The 25,918-nt window shown below is 42.2% G+C and overlaps 1 protein-coding gene across 1 annotated transcript in view; it reads right to left on the bottom strand.

Moving 5' to 3' along the window:
* LOC307019877 (nucleoprotein TPR-like) overlaps positions 1-25,491 on the bottom strand; it is a 94,118-nt gene extending 68,627 nt beyond the window's left edge. Inside the window, exons 1-12 of the mRNA XM_079650980.1 lie at positions 25,225-25,491; positions 15,864-15,968; positions 14,282-14,346; positions 8,934-9,024; positions 8,661-8,764; positions 7,891-8,055; positions 7,597-7,764; positions 6,683-6,775; positions 6,246-6,326; positions 6,037-6,124; positions 5,595-5,732; positions 5,404-5,498 (exon numbers count right to left, since the gene is read on the bottom strand). Coding sequence (XP_079507106.1) covers positions 5,404-5,498; positions 5,595-5,732; positions 6,037-6,124; positions 6,246-6,326; positions 6,683-6,775; positions 7,597-7,764; positions 7,891-8,055; positions 8,661-8,764; positions 8,934-9,024; positions 14,282-14,346; positions 15,864-15,968; positions 25,225-25,375 — 1,344 coding nt within the window. The 5' untranslated portion in view covers positions 25,376-25,491. The remainder of the gene's footprint in view (positions 1-5,403; positions 5,499-5,594; positions 5,733-6,036; positions 6,125-6,245; positions 6,327-6,682; positions 6,776-7,596; positions 7,765-7,890; positions 8,056-8,660; positions 8,765-8,933; positions 9,025-14,281; positions 14,347-15,863; positions 15,969-25,224) is intronic.
* Between the last annotated feature and the right edge of the window lie 427 nt (positions 25,492-25,918).

The following is a 25,918-nucleotide window of genomic DNA, read 5'->3' as shown; positions in this document are numbered from 1 at the left end:
ACAGTTCTGCCCCTCACACACACACGCTTCAAATCAAGTTGCATAAATGCTTGAGCTGTTTTCGTCATTATTACAACAAACACAAACTTGCAACTGATAACACTGGCAATGATTTTATATGTATTAGACTATTAAAAAAATAAATCATGCTTCAAATAAGTGGGGGTACGGCGTACCCCCGCGTCCAATGCCCACTACACCACTGACTACAACTACAAAAGGCATCGGTATGTTTTCTGATCAGTAAATGCAGACCGGCTCAAACAAACGATTTTTAAATCATCATCCTCACGATCATTTAATGTATCATATGTTCACCGAATTTACATGAAAGCACTAATAAATGTAGTGTAATCCACTTGAGTTTACAACTACAAAAATAATCGATTTGTTTTTATATCACATCCGACGGGAGGAAATTCAGCAGCTCTCACTACCGATTTTTAATCCTAATTTAATCATCATCTTCACCACGATCATTTATGTTTATGTTCGCCGAATTGACATGAAAGCACTGACAAATATGAATATACTGTAGTCAACTTTATTAAAACGTTATTAACGTGCCTAAACTCAGTAATTCACCATTTCTACGCATGACAACACACTTTTTCCGTGTTTGTCTCTCTCGCCGCACAGTGAAGCGTTCCCGCATTGACGTCACTTCCGGCTTCCCCGAAAATGTCAAAATGAGTCGAAGGAATTTCCCCGCGATGTTCGAAATTATTGATATTTATCGGAACGGTATCGCACCTTCTTTTTTAAACTAACAGTTCGAGATGACTAGTAGTCCAATATTTCATTGCACAACAGTTGATGGGATGCTGTCACAGGCTCTTTAAATACACGGCCAGTTCTTGGGAAAAACGCATAGAACCCTTGAATTTATTTAAAAACACGCAATAAATAAATCACAATCAATGGTGCCTTCATGTAATTGGAAAAGTTATCCAATTGTCTTTGCTGCATCTGCCATTCTCTCTTTCTCTGTGGAATTTAAATTAAGCTTTGTAGCATAAAAGGAAGAGTTGAAACACGGAATCACTTTTTGTATATAAAGTTACTCTTGGTGGCAGTTCTGCTGTTGTTAAAAGTGAACCCATTTATTTCAATGAATCAATACTTCTCTCAGTTTTGGGATTCTCGGTTTACTGTGGCATGCAAAATAAAAGTGTTCCTAATAGTAATAATAATAATAATAAATGGGATTTATATAGCGCTTTTCTAGACCCAAAGACGCTTTACATTACGAGTAAGGTCGACAAACAAAACGAGAAGAAAAACACAAACAAAAACAAAAAACGAAACAAAAACAGAAAAGCAGTCAGGAGGATGTTGGTTCAGAGGGGGGAGGGGCGGGTTTAAGGATAAGCAGAGTTGAAGAGGTGGGTTTTGAGACGGGACTGGAACAGGGTGAGGGAATCAGACTCACGGAGGTCTTGGGGGAGGGAGTTCCAGAGCTTCGGGGCTGCCACAGAGAAGGCTCTGTCCCCGAAGTTCCGGAGTTTGGCCTTGGGGATTGAAAGCAAACCGGCTGAGGTGGATCTGAGGGACCGGGGTGGTTGGTAAAGGATGAGGAAGCCAGTGAGGTAGGGGGGGGCCAGATGGTGGAGGGCTTTATAGGTGAGGAACAGGAGTTTGTAGTGAATGCGGTGTGAAACGGGGAGTCAGTGGAGTTCTTTGAGGACCGGGGTGATGTGATGCCATGATTTGGTGTGGGTGAGGACTCTGGCGGCTGCGTTCTGGACACGCTGGAGTCTGTTGAGGGATGTTGTGCTGATGCCGAAGAGGAGTGAGTTGCAATAGTCAAGGCGAGAGGAGATGAAGGCGTGAATGAGTCGCTGAGCTGCGGGGCGGGTGAGAGAGGGACGGAGTTTGGCGATATTGCGGAGGTGGAAAAATGAGGTTTTTACAACTTGGCGGATGTGAGGGTAGAGGGAGAGGGTGGGTCGAATATCACGGCAAGGTTGCGTGCCTGGGTGGAGGAGGAAACAGGGGTGCCATCGATGGTGAGTGTAAGGTTGGGGGTTTATCTGAGGGTGGATTTGGAGCCGATGAGGAGGAGTTCAGTTTTATTGCTGTTGAGTTTGAGGAAGTTGTGTTGCATCCAGGATTTTATTGCAGTCAGACAGGATTCGATGTGTGTGAGAGGGGGGTTGTGGGGGGATTTGGTGCTGAGGTAGATCTGTGTGTCGTCAGCATAGCAGTGAAAGTCCAGGTTGTGATGGCGGAGAATCTGACCAAGGGGGAGGATGTAGATGATGAAGAGGAGGGGGTCGAGTACTGAACCTTGGGGAACACCTTGGGTGACTGAAGCTGTGGTAGAGGAGTGATTGTTGAGGGAGATGAAGTGGGATCTGTCGGAGAGGTAGGACTGGAGCCACCTGAGTGCAGTACCTTCGATACCGATATCCCGGAGTCGGGTAAGCAGGATGGTGTGGCTCACGGTATCGAAGGCTGCACTCAGGTCAAGGAGGATGAGGATGTTGAGGGAGTCGGTGTCAGCAGAGGTGAGGAGGGAATTGAGGACTTTGATGAGTGCCGTTTCTGTGCTGTGGTGAGGACGAAAACCAGACTGAAGGGGTTCAAAAAGGTCATTTGTTTGGAGATGGTGGTGGAGTCGTTTGGAGATGATGCGTTCTATTGTTTTTGAGAGAAAGGGGAGGTTGGAGATGGGGCGGTAATTACTGAGGGAGGAGGGATCCAGACCGGGTTTCTTGAGGATGGGAGTGACAGCAGCAGTTTTGAAGGTAGAGGGAACGGTTCCTTGGGACAGGGAGGAGTTGAAAAGGTTGACAAGGTAGGGGCAGAGGACGGGGAGGCAGGACTTCAGAAGAGGGGTGGGTTGAGGGTCAAGCGAGCAGGTTGTGGGTTTGGAAGAGCTGATCAGTTGGAGTATTTCAGGGGGGGTAACCAGAGTGAACTGGGAGAGAATACCGTGGGGAGGAGGGCTCGGGAGGTCAAGGGAGATGGAGGGAGGAATTGTGGCGGTGGATGTTGGGGGAGATGTTTGTGTGTCAGATGCAGCGGATAGGGAGTGATTAATGGCAGGGATTTTGTCAGAGAAAAACTGGAGGAATGAACTGCATGTGGAAGTGGAGGAAGAGAGGGTGTCAGCACGGGGTTTGAGGAGCTTGTTGACGGTGGAGAAGAGGGTCCTGGGGTTACGGGAGGGGTCGATGAAGAATGGTGGAGAGGTAAGCAGATTTTGCGGCAGTGAGGGCGTCTCTGTAGGAAGTGAGATGGAGTTTGTAGGATTCATGGTGAACTGTGAGGGATGATTTCATGGTTAGGCGTTCGAGCTGGCGGCCGGTTTGCTTCAGTTTACGGAGTGCAGGGGTGAACCAGGGTGAGGAGGTTTTAAAAGTGACATTTTTCCTTTTGAGGGGGGCCAAGCTATTGAGGGAGGCGAGTAGGGTTGAATTAAGGTGGTTGAGTTGATCATCGGGTGAGCTGAGGTTCGAGTCCAGGGGGAGAGTAGAGGATAGCAGGTCGGAGAGGTGCTGGGGATCGACAAAGCGTAAATTACGGAAAGTGATGTTCCTGGATGGGGGGGGGCGGCGGACGGGGGAGGCGGTGGTGAACTGTATGAATTTGTCGTCAGAGAGGGGAAAGGGGCAGGGGTGGAGGTCGAGTACTGTGAGGTTGGTGGAGCAGACAAGGTCAAGGATGTGTCCTTTATCGTGGGTGGGGAAGGTGACATGTTATGTAAATGAGAAATTGTCCAGAAGGGAGGAAAATTCAGAAGCGTGTTTGCAGGTGGTGGAGTCCATGTGGATGTTAAGGTCGCCGAGGAGTAACAGACGTGGGGAGAGGGATGAAGCAATGGTTAGGAGTTCAGTGAGATCAGAGAGGAAGGAGGGGTGTGGTTTACGGGGGCGGTAAATGAGGATAACTGTCAGTGAGGGAGGGGTTTTGAAGGCGAGAAATTCGAAGGATGGTACTGAGGGGAGGTTGAGTTCTGTAGTCCGGATGTTCTGGTTGTAGATGACAGCCAGCCCACCACCACGGCGTGAGGGGCGGGGTTTAGGGATGTAATTAAAACCAGGGGGGGATGTTTGATTGAGCGAGAAGAAGTCATTGGGTTGTTGCCAGGTTTCAGTGAGCAGAAGGAAGTCGATGGATTTGTCCAGGATGAGTTCGTGAAGGATGTGGGCTTTATTGTTGAGTGACCGTATATTTAGGAGGGCAAAATTGGTCAAGTGGGGGGTTGGAGGGGTGGTGGCAGGCTGGAGAGGTATGAGGTTGTCTAGGTTAGCAGCGCAGGGGTGGGCATGAGAGGGGGGGCAGTGGAGCAGAGGAGGGGGGCTTGATGGTGGGGAGAAATGGCTTGTTATATGGGTTGGGAGGCGGAGGGGAGTGGGATCCGCTCCAGGTATTCCGTGCAGCTGGGAGTGTAGGTGAGCGGGGGAGAGTGTGAGAGGAGCAGTAGGAGTTGCGTTCTGATGACGCTTCAGGTGTGCGACAGTGCGTTGCGTGGAGCAGATGGATGCAATGGATTGTCCGTGCTGAAGGTAAACAAAACTGCGGCGGGTTCTTCGGTGAATGTAGCGGGGTCGACGAAGGAGTCCAAGATGTCTGATGACTGAGATGGAAGACGGAGTGGAGGAGTTGGTCAATGACAGCAGCTGTGAGATGGAGTATTTCGGCATGATGACAGGCGGAATGGCTGGGAGCAGTGTGATGGCAGCGATAGCAGCTAGCGGGCTAGGTTCACAGAGGTGGAGGATTGTTGTGGAGACGAGGAAGATCCACGACATTGCAGGAGGATGTGAGCAGCGGGACGGGACTTATGCACCCCAGAGATGAAGGCAGAGAGAGTCCACGGTTGTTGCGTGGGACGGAGACAGACAGTAGGCGATGTAGCAGATAGCAATAGCCACCCGGCACTTTGATGGCTACGTGAGGGCAGCCGGCTGCAGCCAGCAACGGAGGCAGAAGTCCAAAATAAGTAAAAATGTAAAAACAATGTGCATTGCATTAAAGATGTGTAATGCAGGGCAGTGGTCCAATTCGAAACTTTGAAGAACGAATGGTAGCTGAGGGTGATAGAGGGTGACAGAGGCGGAGAAGCGGCGAACAGTCAACGCCAGCGTCCTCTCCAGCTGATTCAATGGTTTCCCGTAATACGAGACTAATAGGTAACACAGGGTGAGTATCATTTTGTGGGTGAAGTCATTTTAATTTCGGTTTCATTTTGGGTGTGAAGCAGTGTTAGAGACGAGCCAATACACAACCCGTATTCTATTGGTTAGATTTAGATAACCACCAGCTTATATAACTGTAGTAGCATAGAGCTGAACTGATGATGAACATGTATGGTAGGAATAGGTTATGCATACATTCGCTACTGATAGTAGTTAAAAAAATATCATCCAGCCCCTATATGTCTCATTAACTCACATCAAAGAACTTCATGCCGGGCTTGACGATGGCAGCGATGTTGGCAGCTGACGGACACATGGCCTCCAGCTGCTCGTCAGTCAGAGAGGGCACACCTGGACAACAACACAGTTCATACACTTGTACTAACACCTATTGCACATGTACACACTGCTCATGAAGGTATGTGATCGAAATGCGTGTGTTCTTACAGCAGTGTTTGCCAGCGGCCTTCATCGTGGCATTTTCCAGCTCTTTCTCCATTTTCTTGAGCTTCTCACTGAGCTCTGCCTCAAGCCGCGTCTTCACTTCTTCTCCCTCTGACACCTTCTTCTCTAGAGCCTTATTGGCTGCAGAGAGAGACAGTGAGATCAATCACATATGAATACTTCTATGCTTGACACACTCTTTAGTTCATTATAATCAATTATCAGTGAGACATGAGTGGAAGGGCGTGGATCAGGTTCCCTCGTCTCAGAAACAAGATTTAAAAAAAAGTATTTGGTTAGAAGCCTGAAATTGCTTCTTGCCTGTAAGGCTGAGAATTGTCATGATGGTGAATAGTTTCACAAAAGAGAAGCTATTCAGAAATGAATAAGATGGATTAAGTGTAGCAGACATGTGCAGGTGTAAAATACTTCTAAACTTGTCTACCTTCCCCGCTGTCTTTGACCAGCTTGCTGAGCTCCTCCACCGCTCTGCTCAGTTCCTGATTCTTTGTCTCCGTGTCTGCCGCTGACCCCTACAGGGAGAACACACACATCGCTTTAATACACACGTGGAAAAACATGACAAAATTGAAAGAATAGAATATATTTAGAATAGTATAATATCTATGTCAAGTGCCCTGAAGTGATTCTTACTTTGTAAAGAGAAGACAGCTTCATGTGAGCATTGAGTTCACTGCGGTATTTCTGCTCCATGGCACTCTGCTCGTCTTTAGACTGGAGGGACATTCACATCATAAAAAATTAGCAACTCTACATATGTTTCTACATATTTCTAAGCTGCCCTTACTAGTCTCATTTGTACTTGTGTTGTTTGCTCATGATAACATTTCATATTTCCTGTACATTTTAAGTTAAGAGTGAAAAATCAATACTGAAAGAAAATAGTTATATTTAAGTCTCTATAGCCCTCGTTATGGTTCTTTCGAAATATGTATTTCTAGCTGGACATGCCTCAGAGCTTGCTTTAAGGACCTGAGGGTCCTAACAGTGGTGCGAGGACCTTCAGCTCTCCTGCTGTACATACTCTGAATGAAGCTCATGGCTGAGACCACAGTGTGTGTTTGTATTACCTGCTTCAGTTTGTTGTTCAGATCGTCAGCTCTTTTACTCTGGCTTTCCCTGGTTTGCTTCAGAGAGGTCAGCTGGCTTTCCAGTCGGGTCACCTCCAGAAGAGAAAACAGATTTCAAAAGCCTGATAGGATGCCATGCTTCACTATGTCTTTCTTTGTAATGAGTCATTTCAATGAAACGTGACATCAGAGGGCAGAAAGATCAGATTTGTGTTGTGTCCCTTGTTTTGTTTTCTTCTTGCAATTGTTCTATCCCTTAGATTTAGGGAATATACTTTCGTTCTGTGAACATTTACATATATATTTATGCTTGTTGATTTTTGCAATACTTTGACTTTTAATTGATATACAATAATACAGCAAAGCGAGCTCTATGTATGTTAAAATCTACTAGAATAAATCATTTGGATTCTATATTCTACAATGTAGCTGGTCTGGCTCAAAAGACACAAAAACAACATTTTAAAAGCCCTGAAGAATGAACATAAAGTAGCCAACTGACTGGCCGTTTCTCAATCTCGAGGAAACTGGCTTCCAAGCCAATATTTCAAGGATGCTACGTCATCGAGTGCCGCCGAATAACTGTTCCAATGTCCAGCATACTTGGAATTCCACCGAGGCCGCGTCCTTGGTTTGGTGGAAATTTCGACGCTGCACATGGGTAGACTTTGCGTACTTAAAATCCCCACAATGCTTTGCGCACGGACCAATTTCAAAAACCCTTGCGGAGAATGGCTGAACCGACGCAGCACACATTTAAATGTAAGTATGTAGTGGCGTAGAACATGTGTTGGTAAATATGTTACATTTGTTTGTCATCACCAAAAATGTGTTTCGTGAAAGTAAAGCAAGTCCATAATTAGATTGACATCGTGAGGTATTTATTTTCGGTACAGTTTATGTTGAAACCGTTAAAGAGTGGCACACTTGTTAGTCTGTTCCATTCTTCTTAGTTTTCCGAAGCCGTGGCTTGGAAGCATACTGGCTTCGTTTCTGAACGAAGTGACTTGGAAGTACGCGACTACCAATTCAGCATCCTCGCGATTGAGAAACGGCCACTGTCTCATATTCCATCCAGAAGGCTATGTTCACAGAGAGGAGAAGAGCACACACACTGTCACATTGACATGTGTTTTACATTCCAAAGTCAGTGGTATTACTAGCTGCATATATCCCAAACTGTGCTGAGTTTGTGCTTAGACTGTTACCTGCTCCTTGGTGTTCTTCAGACCTCCATGCAGTTCCAGTATCTCTTTGCCTTTCTCCCTGTTGGTGTTCAGCAGCTCTTCAGTTTTGGTCTTCAGCTGTTCTGTTAACCAGGAGATTTTCTTCTCGTGCAACTCTTTCTCCTGCTCCATACGCGTCTCTCGGTGCTAAATCATACAAACCCAAATAGCAAACGAACAATCTGAGCTTTGTGGCTTGCACTGTATCTACTATTATGCAGAAACCTCATTTATGTACTGAGGATTCGTGATCAATGGATCAGTTATACTCTTTTAGAGCTTACATAAACATGTCATCTGATTGCAAGTGGACTACTTGTGGTCACATCACAAAACAAACGCACATTAATATTAAGCCGAACAGGGACATGTTTGATTCAGAGTCTTTGTATCTGCTTTGGCAACTTATTTGTGGAGATAACAAGCCATAAACATGCTCTTTTCTCATTAGTAATTGGAAACACAAACAAATACAACAAAGGATTAGCCAGACAATTTGCATATCAAAATATATACACACTTTAGAGAAAGCTGCATTAGATATTAAGAATGTAACTTCTGTTAGAAACACAACTTACTTTGTACTTGAGAAGATTTGTGTGTTTTTGTTGTTTTTAACTTGTTCTTATTACAGAACCAAGAGTTTAATTGAAGCGAGCCTCTAGTGGTCATTTGTAAGACTGCAGCTTAATGCATTTAGACAAGAGTTGTTATATTGAGACGTTGTTCTTTTAAGGAAGTGTAGTGTGTACCTGTACAGAAGCTTCAGATGACTGTATATTGTCCAGTTTTAGCTGCAGCTCCATCTTCACCTTACTGGTCTCTGTCAGCTTCTCATTCAGACGCTTCACATCCTCTGCAAACACACAAAACATGAAGCTGAAACACTAACAACTCATCTGAATCAAGCGCCTACGTATACAAGATGTAGTCTCTGCTTCAGATTGCATATTTCTTATGAAAACAGATAATGCAGTATTAACAAGCAGTGCTTCCAGGTTAGTTTGTTAAAGCTGACATCTCACCAGAGAGGTTTTCCACATCCTGTGTTCTCTTCTCCAGCAGCCTCGCCAGCTCTCTCTTCTCCGCCTCAATCTCATACCTGGCCTTGGTTTGCTGTACACACACACATAACATAAAGGAATTTAAAACTGCCCATACTTTTAGAAAATGTCAAATATTTGGAATAATATATATTGAATAAGTTTAATAGTCTCAATTTGTATACTGCAGGGTAGCTTGGGAATTTACTCCAGGTGGAACTAAAGTCTGATTTAAGAGTTGATTATATTTCACATCATTCATCCAGATCTAAGTAACTAAAGGTATTAAATACATGTAGTGGAGTAGAAGTACACAATTTACCTCTGAACTCTGAGCAGAAGTACAAAGTAGCAAAAAATTGAAATTCTCAAATAAAGAACTGTAGCCTACTAAGTACAGTACTTGAGTAAATGTAATTAGTTACTTTACACCAATGCCAACAGTTGTTTTACTCTTTATTATATTTAAGGAATAAATCCAAGATGTGTTGAATTATTTCAGACTTTAGTAAAAATTCCCAAATGTCTGTTATGTTTACAACATTGTTATCAGCCCAGTGAACCTTACTGTAGCTTATTCATTGAAGTTTGGCATGGCAGTTTTTGACATTAGCCACGTTCACACCGCAGTACTTTTCACACTTTAGTTCCGATATAGTTCCGAAATGTCGCGTTCACACCAAAAATAGCCGGAACTAAAATGAGTTAATCAGAACCTTTTTTACCCCCTTTTCCGTCCCTGCTAGAGAGCAGGTACTTTCGTGGAAGAAAAAGGTTCCCATGTCTGATTGGCTGGGCGGATTGCAAACCACGCCCCGTAAAACTCCCAAAAAGTTTTGTGAAGCCGCCATTTTATTATCCTCGCTGTCACGTGTCACTACCCAATCTGCAGGGTTATGGCTAGAAAGGATGTGTCAAACTCTCGCGAGAGTTTGCAAGTCACGTGGCTGAATGTTTACGTTTGGCAGGCTGCCTTTCAGTTACGATCGTTAACATCAGTGGGCCACAGCAAATGATGGTGAGAAGCTAAACTATCTATTAATGATGTCAATGACAGGGAGTGTGATTGTTGAAATAGGGGGTTAGCGGTCTTGCTGTTCAAAGAAGAATGACAACACTGTAGATCACCAACACTATGGTTTATTTTTTATTCACAGGCAAGTCAACGTTGTTGCAGTAAAAGTCCCAAGATAGCTCCTGGTGCAATAAAATGTTCCCTTTCAGTGTTTCACTATTATGTCTGATGTTTCTCTATTAATATTGCTGCTGCATTAATGTGTATGTTGCATGTTACTGCTGTAGATGTGTTTCCGAGCCGCTCCGATTACAACGTGACGTCATATTTACACTAGATGGATCCTTTCTAGCCATAACCGATCTGCAGCTCTGCCCGATCTGCAGTGTGCGAGATGGTCCGCCATATTGGACAACTCCGTACAGCAACCCAAGAAGGACACTGGACAGTGGCTTTTGGCAAAGCTCAAAAAGAAAACTCGAGAGAGATTAGTTATTCTGTTAGACAGTTATGCCATACATTTTTGAAAACATTCACAGTAAATATGTATTCAGTATGATAGCTGTCTAACAGAAGTTAAATTCATTTCTCACTTATTCTGACGGTGTACTTAACCCCAAATAAAAGAACCCGATAAAAAGAGTTGTTTAATAATAGTGAAGTCACGTTGTAATAACAATAACTCATCTCTCTCGAGTTTTCTTTTTGTGTTTTGCCAAAAGCCACTGTGTCAAGTGTTCTACTTGGGTTGCCGTATGTAGTTGTCAAATATGGCGGACCATCTCGCACATGCGCACTGCAGATAGGGCAGGGCTGCAGATCGGGTAGTGACACTCGCATTAGAATTATTAGCATTAGCCCAGCGCAGAAACGCAGAGAGACTAACTTATGGCAACACAAAATAAAACATGGGAGCGGTGGAGATGAGGAGGTGTCGGCGTTCTGGCGATTTACTCGGAAAGCTTCAGTAGAAGCTGCTGGGAGTCCCAGCAGCTTGTACTGAAGCCAGTCCCCAACTCCGGGGACTTCCGGCAGGGGACATCGGGTGGCAGTATACGCCGTGAAGTTGTTTGCTGCCTGCCAGTAAACCCAAAGCAGAAGAAGAAGTGACGTCAGCGGCTCATTTGCGTAATCTTCCCTCCGGGGACTTATTCCGGTGTGAACGCGATCTGTACTTCTCAAAGAGTTCTCATGAACTAAGTTCTGATCAACTTTTGTGGGAAAAGTACTGCTGTGTGAAAGCGCCGATTGAGCTTTTAATGAATCATGCAGTCATTATATTTGAGAAACATGTCGAATTCCTCAGTTAAGAGGAGGAGAAGAAGAACCTTTATTAATTCAGTTTCCACTCTGTCGTACACACACACATGCGTTTTTAATACAGGTCATACAGTACACACTTTTTACAACATGCACATACATATACAAATACACAGTTATATGCACACATGCACATGCAGTTGAGAAGTCAGAGCGGAGGCAGCCAGTCTAGCCGGCGCCAGTGAGCAGTTGGGGGTTAAGTGCCTTTGCTATTTCCCTTATTAGACTATTGTGACGTTGTTTATCTCAATGCTCCGAAATTTGTTCTAGCCCCGCTAAACATTGCTTACAATAGAATGTGTAGATTTATTCTCGGTTGTGATTTCCATACACACCACTGTGCACTGTACCTAAACCTCAATCTCCCTTCTCCTGATTTGAGAAGACATTTGCACTGGCTTGAGTTCATTTATAAAAGTTTCAACTTTAATTATCCCCCATATTTGAAACAGTATCTCTTTCGTTTTACATCAACCCACCAAGTTAGACATACCTCTCAGCTCTTCTTCACCGTTCCTCTAGTTAAAAAGGACATTGGCAAAAGAGCCTTCAAATTTAAAGCTCCTGCTGATTGGAATAACTTACCTGCTACCATCAGATCTCTCCCTACTCTGACTTTGTTCAAGCGTGCATTGTCGTCTCACCTCAAGGTTGAATGTTTTTGTATGACCTGAAGTACTTTATTTATTGTTTAAGGGTTGTTGAGGCTCCATCTTATTTCACCATCTCCTCATGAGATGACCCACCTATTGCCCATTTCTAAGTCTTTATTTCTAAGTCTTTATTGTTATGATTTTGTATATATAGTACAGCTACTCTACTTTACTCTACCCAATGATATGCATTCAATGTAACCGCCTATAATGTATTACCATGTGCTGTATGCTTAGGCTGAATGTTTGTAATTTCTTGGTTATTTCTTCCGATGTATGTGTGTGAATGTTGTTTGTATGTTGTACTTGTTTGTTATTTGTTTTCTTGGGACCCCCTTGAAAACGAGGTGATTCACCTCAAGGGGTTTATCCTAATAAAGAAATTTGAATATAAGGGCACTTTGGCAGTGGCCCAGGAGGCGAACTGGCCCCTCACCAGTCCACACTCCGTATTTGTTGGTCCTATCGGGACGTGAACCGGCGACCCTTTGGTCCAAAGTCCAATCCCCTACAGACTGAAACACTCCCGCCCGGGGTTAACACATTTAAGAGGTGAACATCTATTTATACGTGATTTAGTGGGAAACAAGTCCAATTTTGCTGTTCACTAAGAAGACATAAAAACACATGAAATATCATTTAAGATTGAAATAACCAATGCCACTTGTTCTGAATTTTGACTTGAGCCGTCCCTTATAGATACTGTATTTTTACATTAGTGAGCCGGATCATTTGGCTCGGCTCTCTTAAAGCGCCGGCCCCTTCGGCTCCCAAACGGCTCTTCATGTTACCACAGTTTACCACGGAGCCTCAGTTTCGCCGTTGCGAGGCTCGCAGCTCACGCGCGTGCCCCACTAAAAACCCCCCGCTCATCGCATCCAAATCGCGCACGTTCCGTGTTGTCCTGTAGCAGGCACCTTTGATGTCGGGGAAACAATCTTCAATACTCCGAAAATAATCCCAGACTCCTTTGCCCCTCCAACAGCGGGATGTCCTTGTCCTTTTTCCTTTTCGTCATTTCAAGCGATAAAAACTCTCGATCATTAATATTTTTGGACGCCCTCGGCTCGCGTTCAGGGCGTCCCGAGCTGAATAAGGGCGTCAAATGACGGCAAGACGGCCCCCTGGCGGAAACCCTTCCTATCATGCAATATTTGAACAATATATTGTAGGGCCATACCTATATAAAGTATATAAATATATATTTTTTTCAAAATACCAAACAGATCCTGCATTTTAGCCATTCCTTATTTCACTCTATTTGCTCTTTCCAGCCCTGTTTTAGCAGGGGGCTGATTCTGTGAGCTGCAGCTGACCACGTCCCCCTGCAGGAGAGGGGAGCGTGCTTTGAGATCAGCTGCTGGGCTGTCAGAAGAGGAGGAGAAAAAGAGATCTCCGTTCTCCGTGTTTTATTCTTATATATGATTATATAGAGTCATTATTCATTTGTTTTAAAGCTCAATAAATAACAAAGAAGACCTTTGACCGGCACATTTCTAATTTTGTCCGGAAGATTTAAACTTTAACGGACATGTTGACTGGCGAAAAAAAATCTAACTGAACTCTGCCGCACAGTCCCCTCGTTGCCTTGGAAGAGGCGGAGAGGTGGGTGTCTGTCATCTGCTGGTGGACTAAAGGAGAGAATTACAGCGAGGGAAGGATTGCATTGAATTACAGCAGCAGGAGCAAAAGCTTGCCTCGGGGAAGGAGAAAAAGAGCCACAGCGGAGAATAAACAGAAGGGCAACCATGGCAACCATGCGGGAAGTCTTCTTCGCTGCTTTTGTGGCAGACTACAGCGCCAATTACAGGCCTGGCATATATACTACAGCGTCTCCAGCACTTTCGAGCGGCAATGGCTGGCGGTGGCCCAACCCCACATTCCCCTGATAGGTGGAGAGTTGACCACTAAGCGGAGCACCACTTCTGTGACGTAGAAAATAATTCAAATCTGGATCAGTCTGTATCAGATCCGTTGCAGCACCGTCTTTAGAGATTTGGGTATGGGGGAAAAGAGAGAGGGTTGTGTTTTCTGACACTCGGTGAGTTCCCTGGAACACCGGGGACACATATTCATGTATAAAAGACGTACAAAAGTGCATTTTGCATGATAGGTCACCTTTAATATAAGCTTCTTCTATGTCACTTACCTTCTAAAACGAAAATTACATTTATTCAAATATATCGTTAAATAAAAGGTTTAAACAACGAAAAAACTGTAGGCCTACTTGTTTTTTTATTTTTATAAAATTGACTGAAGACAAACAACGTAAACGTACCCATCATAACCAAACCATATCAGAACATTATAAACGCTTGAATGGATATTCATAAGGAGCATACCTGTTGTGGTGGTTTATCTTCAGGGCTCTCTGCCTCAATTCCCTTCAGAGTGCTCAGCTCTTCATCTGCACAAAGACAAAAAGACACAGTTAACACTGACGATCAAAGTGGTAACCGTTAACTTAAAGAGCAACTTCCAGGTTAAAGAAACCTGTGAATAAATGTGTAAGAAAATGATGAATACACTAGATTTTCAAAAACATATACAGAAATATACACTACAGTGACATCTGGCGTCGTTTTTGTAAGAAATGTTCACTTCCGCATAAAAAAGCCTCGGCACGTGACCTCCCGCGTGTGATGTAACACGGGGGACAAAAGGAGGAGAGCGGCCGGTGTAACGTATTAATAAACATGGATCCCAATGCTAGTTTCGACACAGAAGAAGTTGAACATGAATATTCGAATGCATACGACGGACCACAACTTTATAATTATGAGCCTGCTAGGCGTCCAAGAGACCAGGAGCAGCCAAGGATTAGAATAAATAACGGCCATCGGAGAGAAATTGAGCTGTGGTGTGAGGAGAACCAGTGGAGAACTGGGCAGCTATCTTGGTGAGTGACCGGCGTTAGCTACAGAATGTTAGCTAACGTGACATCACAACATTGTAAAGTTAGCTATCATATATCAGGCTATAACTAAAGTAGCATTGATAATATAGTAACGTTACTGGCAGGACTGTTGATACTGATCCATAACAGAAACTAATGCGCAAGTATCAGCCGTATCTCGCGTTAACTAATGCAACTCCACACTACGGTGTTGTCTACCGGAGGAGAGACGCGAGATACGGCTGATACTTGACGATCTGGCGGCGAAAGGTTGTGGAGCCTCCATTGATATGTCGTTGTAAATGGCTTGATGGAAAGCAGGTGTGTAGTCGGGGAGGGTGCACAGCTGATTGCAGCAGGTGAGTGGAGGTTGAGCCGGGAGCCAGGAGTGACAGCCACCACCACACACAAACAACACAGTACCGGAGGGGAGAGAGAGAGAGCAGCGAGGGGGGGGGGGAGACAGAAGTAATACGGTTTCCTGATGAAGCTGTGGAGAGTATGTGCTGCAAGGAGGTGGATGCACAACGCACACAGGAACGAACGCTCGCTCCAGTCCTTTTTACTGTGGACTCGATGTCCTGACAGGCTGGTATTTGTGCAACCTGCACAAACACAATACTGCACCATGATTACAAATGGTGAAATACAATGTAAAACTACCGAAAAATACCAGCTCCTTAAAACACAACCGCTCTACTCAACGCAACTCTACTATACCCGCGGTCAGAGAGCGGAGATGTGTCCCCTGCGTGATGTAATATGACGCATGACCTTAAAAAAAAAGCCGTTTTTAAGAGCAGAGCTCAAAATTGCTCCTTTCCCTCTGAATTCCTGCCCTTATATCTCGTAAAACATATCAAATCCTGCATTCACTTTTTTTAATTGTAATTTTCAAGCAAGTTTAAGCATAAATGTAGAAAAAATAAAAACCTGCAAGATGCTCTTTAAAGCATGGGTGCCCAAAAAACTGTAAGAAAAGAATGTGTGTGTGTGTGTGTGTGTTAATAGGGTATGTGAAAACTCACTGAGTTTTTTTTTTTCCTCCACGAGTGTCTGCAGGTCCCTGGTGGCAGACAGGATCTGCTCCTGACTCTCAGCCAGTCTCTTCTCAAGGTCAAAGTACTGCTGTTCTGTAGGGGAGGAGATCAACAGGAATACATATCAGACCTCAGAACTCTCTAGCAAATTGTTTATTCATGTGCCACAGGACATACAAATACACATCGATAATAAAAAAGTATATATATATATATATATATATATATATATATATATATATATATATATACACACACAGGGTAGGATTTTCACGGCGGCCATGACGGCCATGGCCGTCGTAGCCCCTCGGTCTGGCTGTTATGCCCCACAAATAATTGTACGTCCTACGGCCACCATGGCCTGTATGCCCCTCACACTGTTAAAATCTCGAAGTTGCTTTAAAAGCGTCAGAACAGTGTTTTCTGAACTGCATTAGGCTGCGTTCACAACGGACGCGATGCGAATATTCTCATTGCTCTAACCGCTGGAGTTTCACCGCGGCTGTCAGCTGTGTTTACTCCTGTCATTCAAACAGGACGCACTGGAGAGGGGGCGGGGCTTATTTCAATGTAAATACTGTGGTGGAAACCAAATACGACAAAATTAACCTATTTTACAGTGATTTAATTTTAATACACGTTTCAAAAATGATGCTGAAGTAACTACATACTAATACCAGTTAGTAAAAAACATGAATTAATGCTTCTCCAAGTCTGCAGACAAGACGGCAAGCGAAACACTTTTAAAATGCGTGTTTTCTGAATGGATCAATCAGGCTAAACTAACCTGTCGCTGCTCCGTCCACACTCACAACAACGTCCTAAAGACAGAATTAAACACACACACACACACACACACACACACGTATGAGCAGAGTTTGACCCTTGAAGGCTGTTTCTTCTGCTCTGAAATTGAATATATTTGTTACATATTAATATAATTTTTGATTTGTGAATGGGAGAAGTAGTAGATGGAAAACATACTGAAGACTAATTATTCAAAGTAAAGTATTTTATTTTATATACGGTAATACTAAGGAGGCATAGGCCTATATGATGATATCATGTTTGACATTAAAAAAGTGATTTATTTTGCATGTCATTAGTGTGTTTTTCTTATCAAAAAGTGAAGTTATTTATTTGTAAGCTCCAAATCCAAATGTTTCCCTCAATGGCCTTTGTGCCCTGGCATGTGGCCTTTGCGCCCTTAAAAAATGTGTGAAAACAAAGGCCAAATGGCCTTGCCCCTAAAATGACGAAATTCCAAGCCTGTATATATACATATAATATTTAGAAATCATAGAAAGGCTGCAGGTTTTGAACATGAATGAGCAGCATATTTTTTCTGAGCTGTTTTTAGTCAAGTTAAATAAAAAAGTAGAGGTGTAACAAGTACTCAGATCTTGTACCTAAGTAAAAGTAGAAATACCAGAGTGTAGTAATCCTTGGTTACAAGTGAATTTACACAAGTATTAACATTAGGGCCGTCAGTCGATTAAAATATTTAATCGCATGATTGTCCATAGTTAATCGTGATTAATCGCGCATTTTTTATCTGTTCTAAATGTTCCTTAGAGGGATATTTTTCAAGTTTTTAATACTCTTATCAACATATGAGTGGACAAAAATGCTTAATGCAAATGTTTGTTTATTATCATTTGAACAATGACAAATATTGTCATGAATATTAAACACAACAATCTCTGAACATTACAAATATTCGCCTCAATTCATATGTGTGTGTGTGTGTGTGTGTGTGTGTGCAGTTGTCGGCGAAATGCCGCTCCTCTGTTTTCATAACTGTCAAAGCATGAGACTGAAGTTCCCACTGTGGGTCAAAATAATGCGCTGTGACCCCGAGGTGACTGTCATTACTGAGTGAAGTCCAATAGTCTTCTTAAATCCTCCTCTACTTTCGCTTTTTGGACTTTATAAAAGTTGTGTATTGTCGACACAGTGGTGGCTCTGGAAGGCAAATCATAAGTGCAGTCGTTGGATGCGACCCGAATTATATCACGCAGCCCCTCCTCCTCCTCCTGCACAATGTTAATAGGTCTGCAAGCTGTCACCACCCATTTAGCGATCTTTGTTGAAGGTTTGCTGCTCGTAGACTTGTCCAGGCGTCTCCCCCGCACACTTTCAAGTGTGGTTTGCTGCAAGCGGGCGGCAGGAGCGGGGCTGTCGGCATCAGAAGTTTGCTTGGATTGTATAGATGGTATTTTAAACTCAATGCGCTCTGAAACTACGGGGCGGCCGAGGACAAAAAATGCACATGCGTTAAAATAATTAGTTGCGTTAATTTTTTCCCCCGTTAATAACGCGTTAACTTGACAGCCCTAATCAACATCAATATATACTACCTAAAATATAGTACGAAAAGTAGAAGTACTCATTATGTAGATTGGCCCATTTTAGAATAATGTTTTGATAATAATTACTGAAGCACTAATGTGGTTATTACTTTGTATGCTGAAGGTTAGTGTTGTAGATATGCATCAAGTAGTATAATTTAATCATAACGTATTACTGTAACTTAATTATCTGTTTATTTCCCACGGTTTGAATTCACAGCTAGCCTCTAATTTCCACTTCCTTAGAACAGACAAAAGTCTGTCTCTACAACCTTTGGTTTGTAATGAACATGTATGCGAGTTAAACCGTCTGGCCAAAGGTTTTCCTGTAATGTAAATTGCATAGCCGGTAGGTTTCAACCGTCTGGTCAACACTTCTTGTAATGTCAATCCGCTTGCTGAGGACCATCCCCTTCCTTCCTTCTGTAGTGTATCAAATGTTTGTATTTTCTGTTGTATGTTGTCAGATCTTGTACGAACTTCTTGGTGCAAGAATCTGTCCTTTCAGCTGAATTAGATTAACTCTGTTAAATGCTTTTTGACTTTTATTTACTTTATTAAATGACAACTTTGCTTTAAACTTCTATTATTTGTTCATTTCTGGCCAACCAGGTTGTTTCTGTTCTTTAAGTGGAATTTCCTCCACAGTTAGCTGTTGAACTTAGTCCAATTGTAACTAAAGTCTGATTTAAGAGTTGATTGTATTTCACAGTACAAAGTAGCAAAACATTGAAATACTCTAGTAAAGTCCCTTAAAAGTGTACTTGAGTACAGTATTTGAGTAATGTACTTGTAGTTACTTTCTGCCAATAGGCGCATTCACACCGCAGTATTTTTCCCACAAAGGTTCATGAGAACTTAGTTCATGAGAGCCGCGTTCACACCGCAGTACTTTTCCCACTTTAGTTCAGATATAGTTCTGAAATGTCGCGTTCACACCAAAAAGAGCAGGTGTTGTGTCAAATAATGCACCCCCGTCGTGAAATGCACCCCCTGGCCTGCCATAAAAAGCACCCCCCGAAAAAAGATGCTTCTATTAATCCCACCCTCAAGCATTTTGGAGGGTATAGTTGTAGGACTAGTACCAATAAATGGAGCAAGTTTTATATATGTGACACGTTTATTGTCAGAGATAGCAAGGGGTGCATATTGTGGCAACCAGGTTGTTCATAAAAAGCACCCCCCAAAATAAAAATGTTTCTATTAATCCCACCCTCAAGCACTTGATGTAAAATAAACAATACATTGTAAAGCACAAGTACAAGCACAGAGACAGGACGTCACAATTAAATAAAAACATATATTAAATAAAAAATTAACTGAAAAATAAGTGACGAATTAATGCAAAATCCAGGATTCAACAACCCAACCATAAAAAAGACAACATAAAATAGCGGACTATACGTTCAAATGCGCGTTCCCGTGTCACGGTGTTAATTTTGGCAGCTTTCTTTTAATTTAGTCTTTAGACGAAAATGGTTATTAGTTTTAGTCACATTTTAGCCATTCCTATCCTTCGTAGCTTTAGTCTAGTTTTAGTCGAGGAAAAATTACATTTTAGTCAAAATGTTTTCTCTCTTTAAACTAATTCAGTTTGGCAAATACAAGTATCTGAAATTGGAATCAATGTGACTGCATCAAGTGTTGAAATTTGTAAAGCAACATTTCATTCTCTTAACACTTTACTTGTGTAATATCTAGGGATGGGTATCGCTAAGGTTTTTAACGGTACTAGTACTCTTATTGATACTGCTTATCGATCCGGTACTTTAACGGTATCCTTGTAGGTACTTTTTGTTATTTTTTATAGGGAAAAACTAAACAAATTTTTAACCGAATTAACATTGCTTTATTTACATGTGAAATAAATAAATAAAATATATGTAATTATGTTATTATATTGTACTGTACTTGAGTAAAAATTTTGAGGTACTTTACATTTAAATGTTTTGCTACTTAGTACTTCTACTCCACTACAGTTCAGAGGTAAATTATGTACTTTTACTCCACTAGCCTACATTTATTTAATACCTTTAGTTACTTTACAGATTTGGATTAATGATGTGAAATATAACCAAGTCTTAAATCAGACTTTATTTCCACCTGGAGTAAATCCACAAGCTACCCTGCAGTATACAAAGTCATTCAAACTAGCTGCACCTTTACCAGCTTTGAGAACACTTTCATGATCAATCATTATAAAACATATCATATCTATTATTCTTAAATGGACCAATCTGCACAATGACTACTTTTACTGTCGCTACTTTTATACTTTTACTTGAGGAACATTTTGAATGTAGGACTTTTACTGTAACAAAGTATTCCTACACTATGGTATTTTTTTACTTAAAGGCCATGTAATGCATCTAACACAGGTGTTTTTTAACATGTAGTTTAGATATCACCAGAATAAAAATAAATAAAAATGTTTAAAGTTTCGTCATAATTAAAGGACATATACGTTAAAAACCGATGTTGGTTCCGAAGTTTGCCGAGTACGCCCCCGATCACTCCCGAACGAGCGGTGACGTCACACGTGGCAAACATTGCCATTTGATCAAATCAGTCCAAATGGCAAGCAACGCGATAACTTCAGACAGCGACAGCGATCATTCAAGCTCAGATTCAGTGGGTTATCTGGATTCAGTTACAGAAGTAGAGAGTGAACCAGCTAGCCTTTCACTTCAAGGCATTTTGCCTTATAAGTACGAGCCTCCTGCCCAGCAATCGAACAACGAGGCAGAAACTTGTGAAAGAGAAGCGGATTCCGCAGCCGGCGAGACTCGAGTCGGCAATACTGAATGGTAAATTCTGTTTTATTTAGTTTGACCTGCACTAAATGTCGATCTTAATTTGTCATCTGTTCCTCACACGTCCGGCAGATATTGTTTTGTTTTTTAATGTTATGTACAATATTCAGGTGTACATGTCAATGCTGTGAAAGCATGCCCACTGCAGATGAATGTGTATGCTGCAGAGAGATCTGGCAGGTGATGGAACAAATAGACAGTTTGCAACCTACTGACCAGATAGCAGAGTCCTGCATCGGGTCGGGTATCCGCGGGTACCCGACGGGTGACCCGCAAAAAAGGTGATTTGCGGGTGGTATTTTTTCAAACGCTTTTTTCCGGGTTCGCTTCTGGGTAAAACAAAGATGATGCGGGTCCGGTTGCGGGTGTTGCATAATAAATATATTTAAACAATAATAATTTAGTTTAATGTTTAAATCCTCAGACCTCTCCTCCGCGGTACCGAGCATAATCATAACCTCTGCAGTGCATCTATCTGCTGCTGAGCGCACCACATTCTGAATGGCTGAGGTGAAGCTCTCTAGCGGAGAATACAGCATTTTCAATAACTCTTCTTCAAGAGCAAAATCCAACGTCTGGGAGGCTTTTGGTGTCATCCTAGATGGAGAAAATAAACAACATCCCAGGCTTTTTGAGCCAAATATGCAACTGCGTGTGTTAATAATTGCACGTTGTCACTGCTTATATATGCGGGTTCGGGTCGGGTTGCGGATCATGTGCCGGCGGGTCGGGTCGGGTTGCGGGACTAATTGGCAATATGTGCGGGTAGCGGGGCGGGTTCGGTACTGCACGTCACGGGTGCGGGGCGGGAGCGGGTCTTGAAAATCAGACCCGTGCAGGACTCTGCCAGATAGAAGACACCGACGAGAAACCAAGGTGCATTATTAGCCACCCAGGCTTTAGAGAAGGCTGTCTCAGTGTTTGGACACTGAAAATAGCGTATCTTCAATACAAACAACACAGAGCAGTTGATGGCCCACTACACCAGTAAGTAAATATTGATTGACCCAACTGCCTATTGCAGCTTTGCTTTCATATAATACTTTTAGTCGCTACAGATATGGTACACTTTTAAAGATACCATTAAACTCTTTCAAGCAGTCAAAAACAGCTTGGCTTTTATTTTTTCTGTGTATGCAAGTTCAATGTATGCTTGAGAAAAGAAACAACTACACATGTGAGGAAATATATAAGAGGTCTATGATTCTGTCAAGCAGTCATGTATAACCTCATATTTATTTTGTACAAGTAAAATACAAATATCATGTTATAAGCCAATTTGTAACAATTGCTACATAATAGTAGGCTACTACATAACATTTTATTTTTCTCCAAATATATTTATAATCTGTATACTTTTTTTTCATTAGGAAGTATCGATATACAGCTTATCGACAGTTTGTACGTTGGTGCTGGGGTGTAGGCCTACTCGGCCCAAAAATCAGAGTCCCGCTGCATGTGCTGTAATCGAGATACGGAAGACTTACCCTGAGCCGGGAGGCCGCTATCAGGGATTTCAATGGCCAAATCTGTAATTTGACATAAGTCATGCAGCTGAACTGGTTAAAATGGTTTCGCATGATGTAAATAATTTACAAAGTACATCATTTACAATATTATTTTTCCAAAGAAACATGTAAATATAACAACATTTTCCAAATCACAAATTTGTAAGATTGTATTAATTTACTGTTTGATAAATAAAAAAGGGTTCTTTTGTTAATTTTTCACTTGTAACATTTTATCTTTATTGCAGTGTACATTAGTCTATTTTGGTATATGTGCGAGCCCACAAATAATTAAAAGTGGTAAAAATAATAAAGATATTCAGACGTAATTCATTTTTGGCCTTACTTATTTCACTTCAACTTTTATATATTTCAGTCACTAGGCAAGTTCACTGTACTCTGGTGACATTTAGCTCAAGCTGGCATAACACCTGTAGTAACTTAATTCTGACCCGAGTTTTGTGCACAATCTTCCAGCACCCATGATCAATGTTTATAGCAATCAGGAAACATTCACAGCTCACAACTACACATCCCCATCATGAATTGTTAGATAAAAAAGGTTTAGCGAGGTCCGGTTACACATATGTTGAGCGAAAATAGCGGAAGGATACAAAACAAACAATCCAGACGAGGCTGGTGTTTGCCACGTGTGACGTCACACAGCTGGGTTAATGGCTGGCAAGCTTTTCGCTACCGGAGCGGAATAACACGGGAAAGTGGCACACATTTCATGTTATTTGGGGGGTATTTATGGAAAGAATCATTGATGTTGATATGTCAAATGAAACAGTGGAAAGTGATGAAGCGATTTATTAACACAGAATAACTTTTATTTTGGACATTACATGGACTTTAACTACAAGATCTGAGTACTTCTCCCACCTCTGTGCACCTGATGTGATAACGTTACTCGTAATTGGCGCAAAAGAGCTACGAGTTAAGGAAGTCGAAAATTGTGCATTTCTCCGATTGAATATGACGCCTTTTGGCCAGCTGTTTGGACAGACTACTCGTGTCAACGCGCTTACGCCATAACACTAACCACATCGAGCCTTGTAGAGTGTCTCTATACTTCTGAACGCTCCGTCCCCGGCAGATCTCTGTGTGCTGCTGCAGGATGTCTTAGGCCCCGCACACAGAGAGACACAGGGAGATCGCTCTTCTGGAGTGAAGAGAGCGGAAATAATGATATTGCAAGTTAGAAACGTAAGATGCATTTTGACAGACAAGATGGAGACTTGGGGGAAAATATGCTGCATTTTGAATGTCCGATAGTCCACCATTAACACCTTAGTCTCGTCAACAAAAACTAAATATACATTTTGTCATAGTTTTCGATATCAAGAATCTATTTTTAGCTCGTCATCGTCTCGTCTTAGTCATGTAAAAAAGGTCGTCGACGAAAATGTTTCGTCATAGTTGCCGTGTCAAGGGGTGCATTTCACGACAGGGGTACATAATTTGACACAACACCAGAACTAAAATTAGTTCATTAGAACCTTTTTTACACCCTTTTCCATCCATGCTAGAGAGCAGGTACTTTCGTGGGAGAAAAAGGTTCCTATGTCTGATTGGCTGGGCGGAATGCAAACCACACCCCGTAAAACTCCCAAAACGTTTTGTGAAGCCGCCATTTTATTATCCTCGCATTAGCATTAGCCCAGCGCAGAAACGCAGAGAGACTAACTTATGGCAACACAAAAGAAAACATGGGAGCGGTGGAGATGAGAAGCTGCTGGGAGTCCACCTTTACCAGCTTTGAGAACACTTTAATGATCAATCATTATATAACATATCATATATATTATTCTGAAATGGACCAATCTCCACAATGACTACTTTTACTGTCGCTACTTTAACTATATTTAGATGCTAATACTTTTCTACTTTTACTTGAGTAACATTTTGAATGCAGGACTTTTACTGTAACAGAGTATTATCCATCCATTTATGTTATCCATAGAGTTTATACTGTAGACCTGCACAGCAGCCCAGTCATTTGCCATACTGTGCATCATGTCTCCTGATTACAATTGTGATTTTAAACTATCCTATTATTTTTTTTTAATCCTGCAAGGACCACTTTCCTGTGCAACCTTTTATGTTGTGTTTGATGAGTCTAGGTATAGTGGTTTTAGATCAGGACCAGGTCTAATATAGTCTAGATGCGAAAAAAGCAGCGAAATCTCATGAGTTGCTCCTGACAGGGCTGCTGTGCAGGTCTACAGTATAAACTCTATGGATAATGGGGTAATGAGGATCATGTCTGCAGGCAGTTGGGAGGTCAGGGGACTGCAAAGGTAGGAACACGATGAGGGCAAATGGTGGGAAGGAGAGGAAGAGCAGGGTCTGAAATTATGGCAGGTGTTAGTGGCAGATAAATGAAAATAATTTATATGTTGATAAATGAGACAAATAATTGACAAAGCTTTTTATGAAAATGTCTCAGTATATAACTCAAAGCTAATTTCGGCGTCGTCTGCTAAAGTTAGCCCCTGAAGCTAACGTTAGCTGGCAGATTTAAGCATTGATCAGGAGGACACACATGTATTTGCCTTTTTGCCGAATTAACCAGAACACAGCTTCACATCATTCTGGAGTTTGGTATGAGGTTTTTAATCACTTTATACATACTAACGAGCTTATTACTTTCTACTAAAGTGTTGCTACCTACCGCTGTCTGCTTTGAAGCGCTCGTGCTGCTTCCTGAGCGCCTCGTTAGCATTCTGCAGCTCTGTAACAAACTTCTCGAGCTTGTTCTGGGCTCCTTTCGGGAGTTTATTCAACTCTGTCCGCTCCAGAACCTGCAGCAGGACGGCCGCCATCTCCACCTATCCCGGTCCCCCTGAATATTAATAGTAAATTGCAAAAACGCTGGTAAAATGATTGTCGCACTGTCCACAAACCCGCTGAACTAACCGAGTTTTAAGGCACACTCCTAAGCGGGAAGCGTTGAAAAGTTTCAAAATAAAGTACTCATTGACAACCAAGCCCGCTGTGACTTAACCAGGAAGCCACCTAGCCTAGGATTTGCACCTATGAATTAAAATGACTGGTGGATTGAAAAAATCAGTTTTTTATGTGGAACAAAATTCAATTTCATATAAAAAAAGGAACAGAACGAAAACATTGCTATTTTTTCAATGATGATAACAGTAACAATATATTGCAATGTGTTTTACTTTAGTTAAGCCTAACTGTAACTGCCCTTTGACATTTAAAAGTCGTAATTAAAGTACCTCGATAGATGGATTCAAACCAAAGTAACGCATTGAGAGTCTGATGCTGACAACTAGTTGTTGTGTTTGGGTTAGTGTTGGAAGTTTTATTTTGGAAACATTTACAATGTTCCATTTTTCTTGTGTAAC

This window comes from Notothenia rossii (assembly GCF_949606895.1).
Source record: "Notothenia rossii genome assembly, chromosome: 9".
Classification (NCBI taxonomy): Eukaryota; Metazoa; Chordata; class Actinopteri; order Perciformes; family Nototheniidae; genus Notothenia; species Notothenia rossii.
This window is presented reverse-complemented; position numbering and strand designations above follow the sequence as displayed.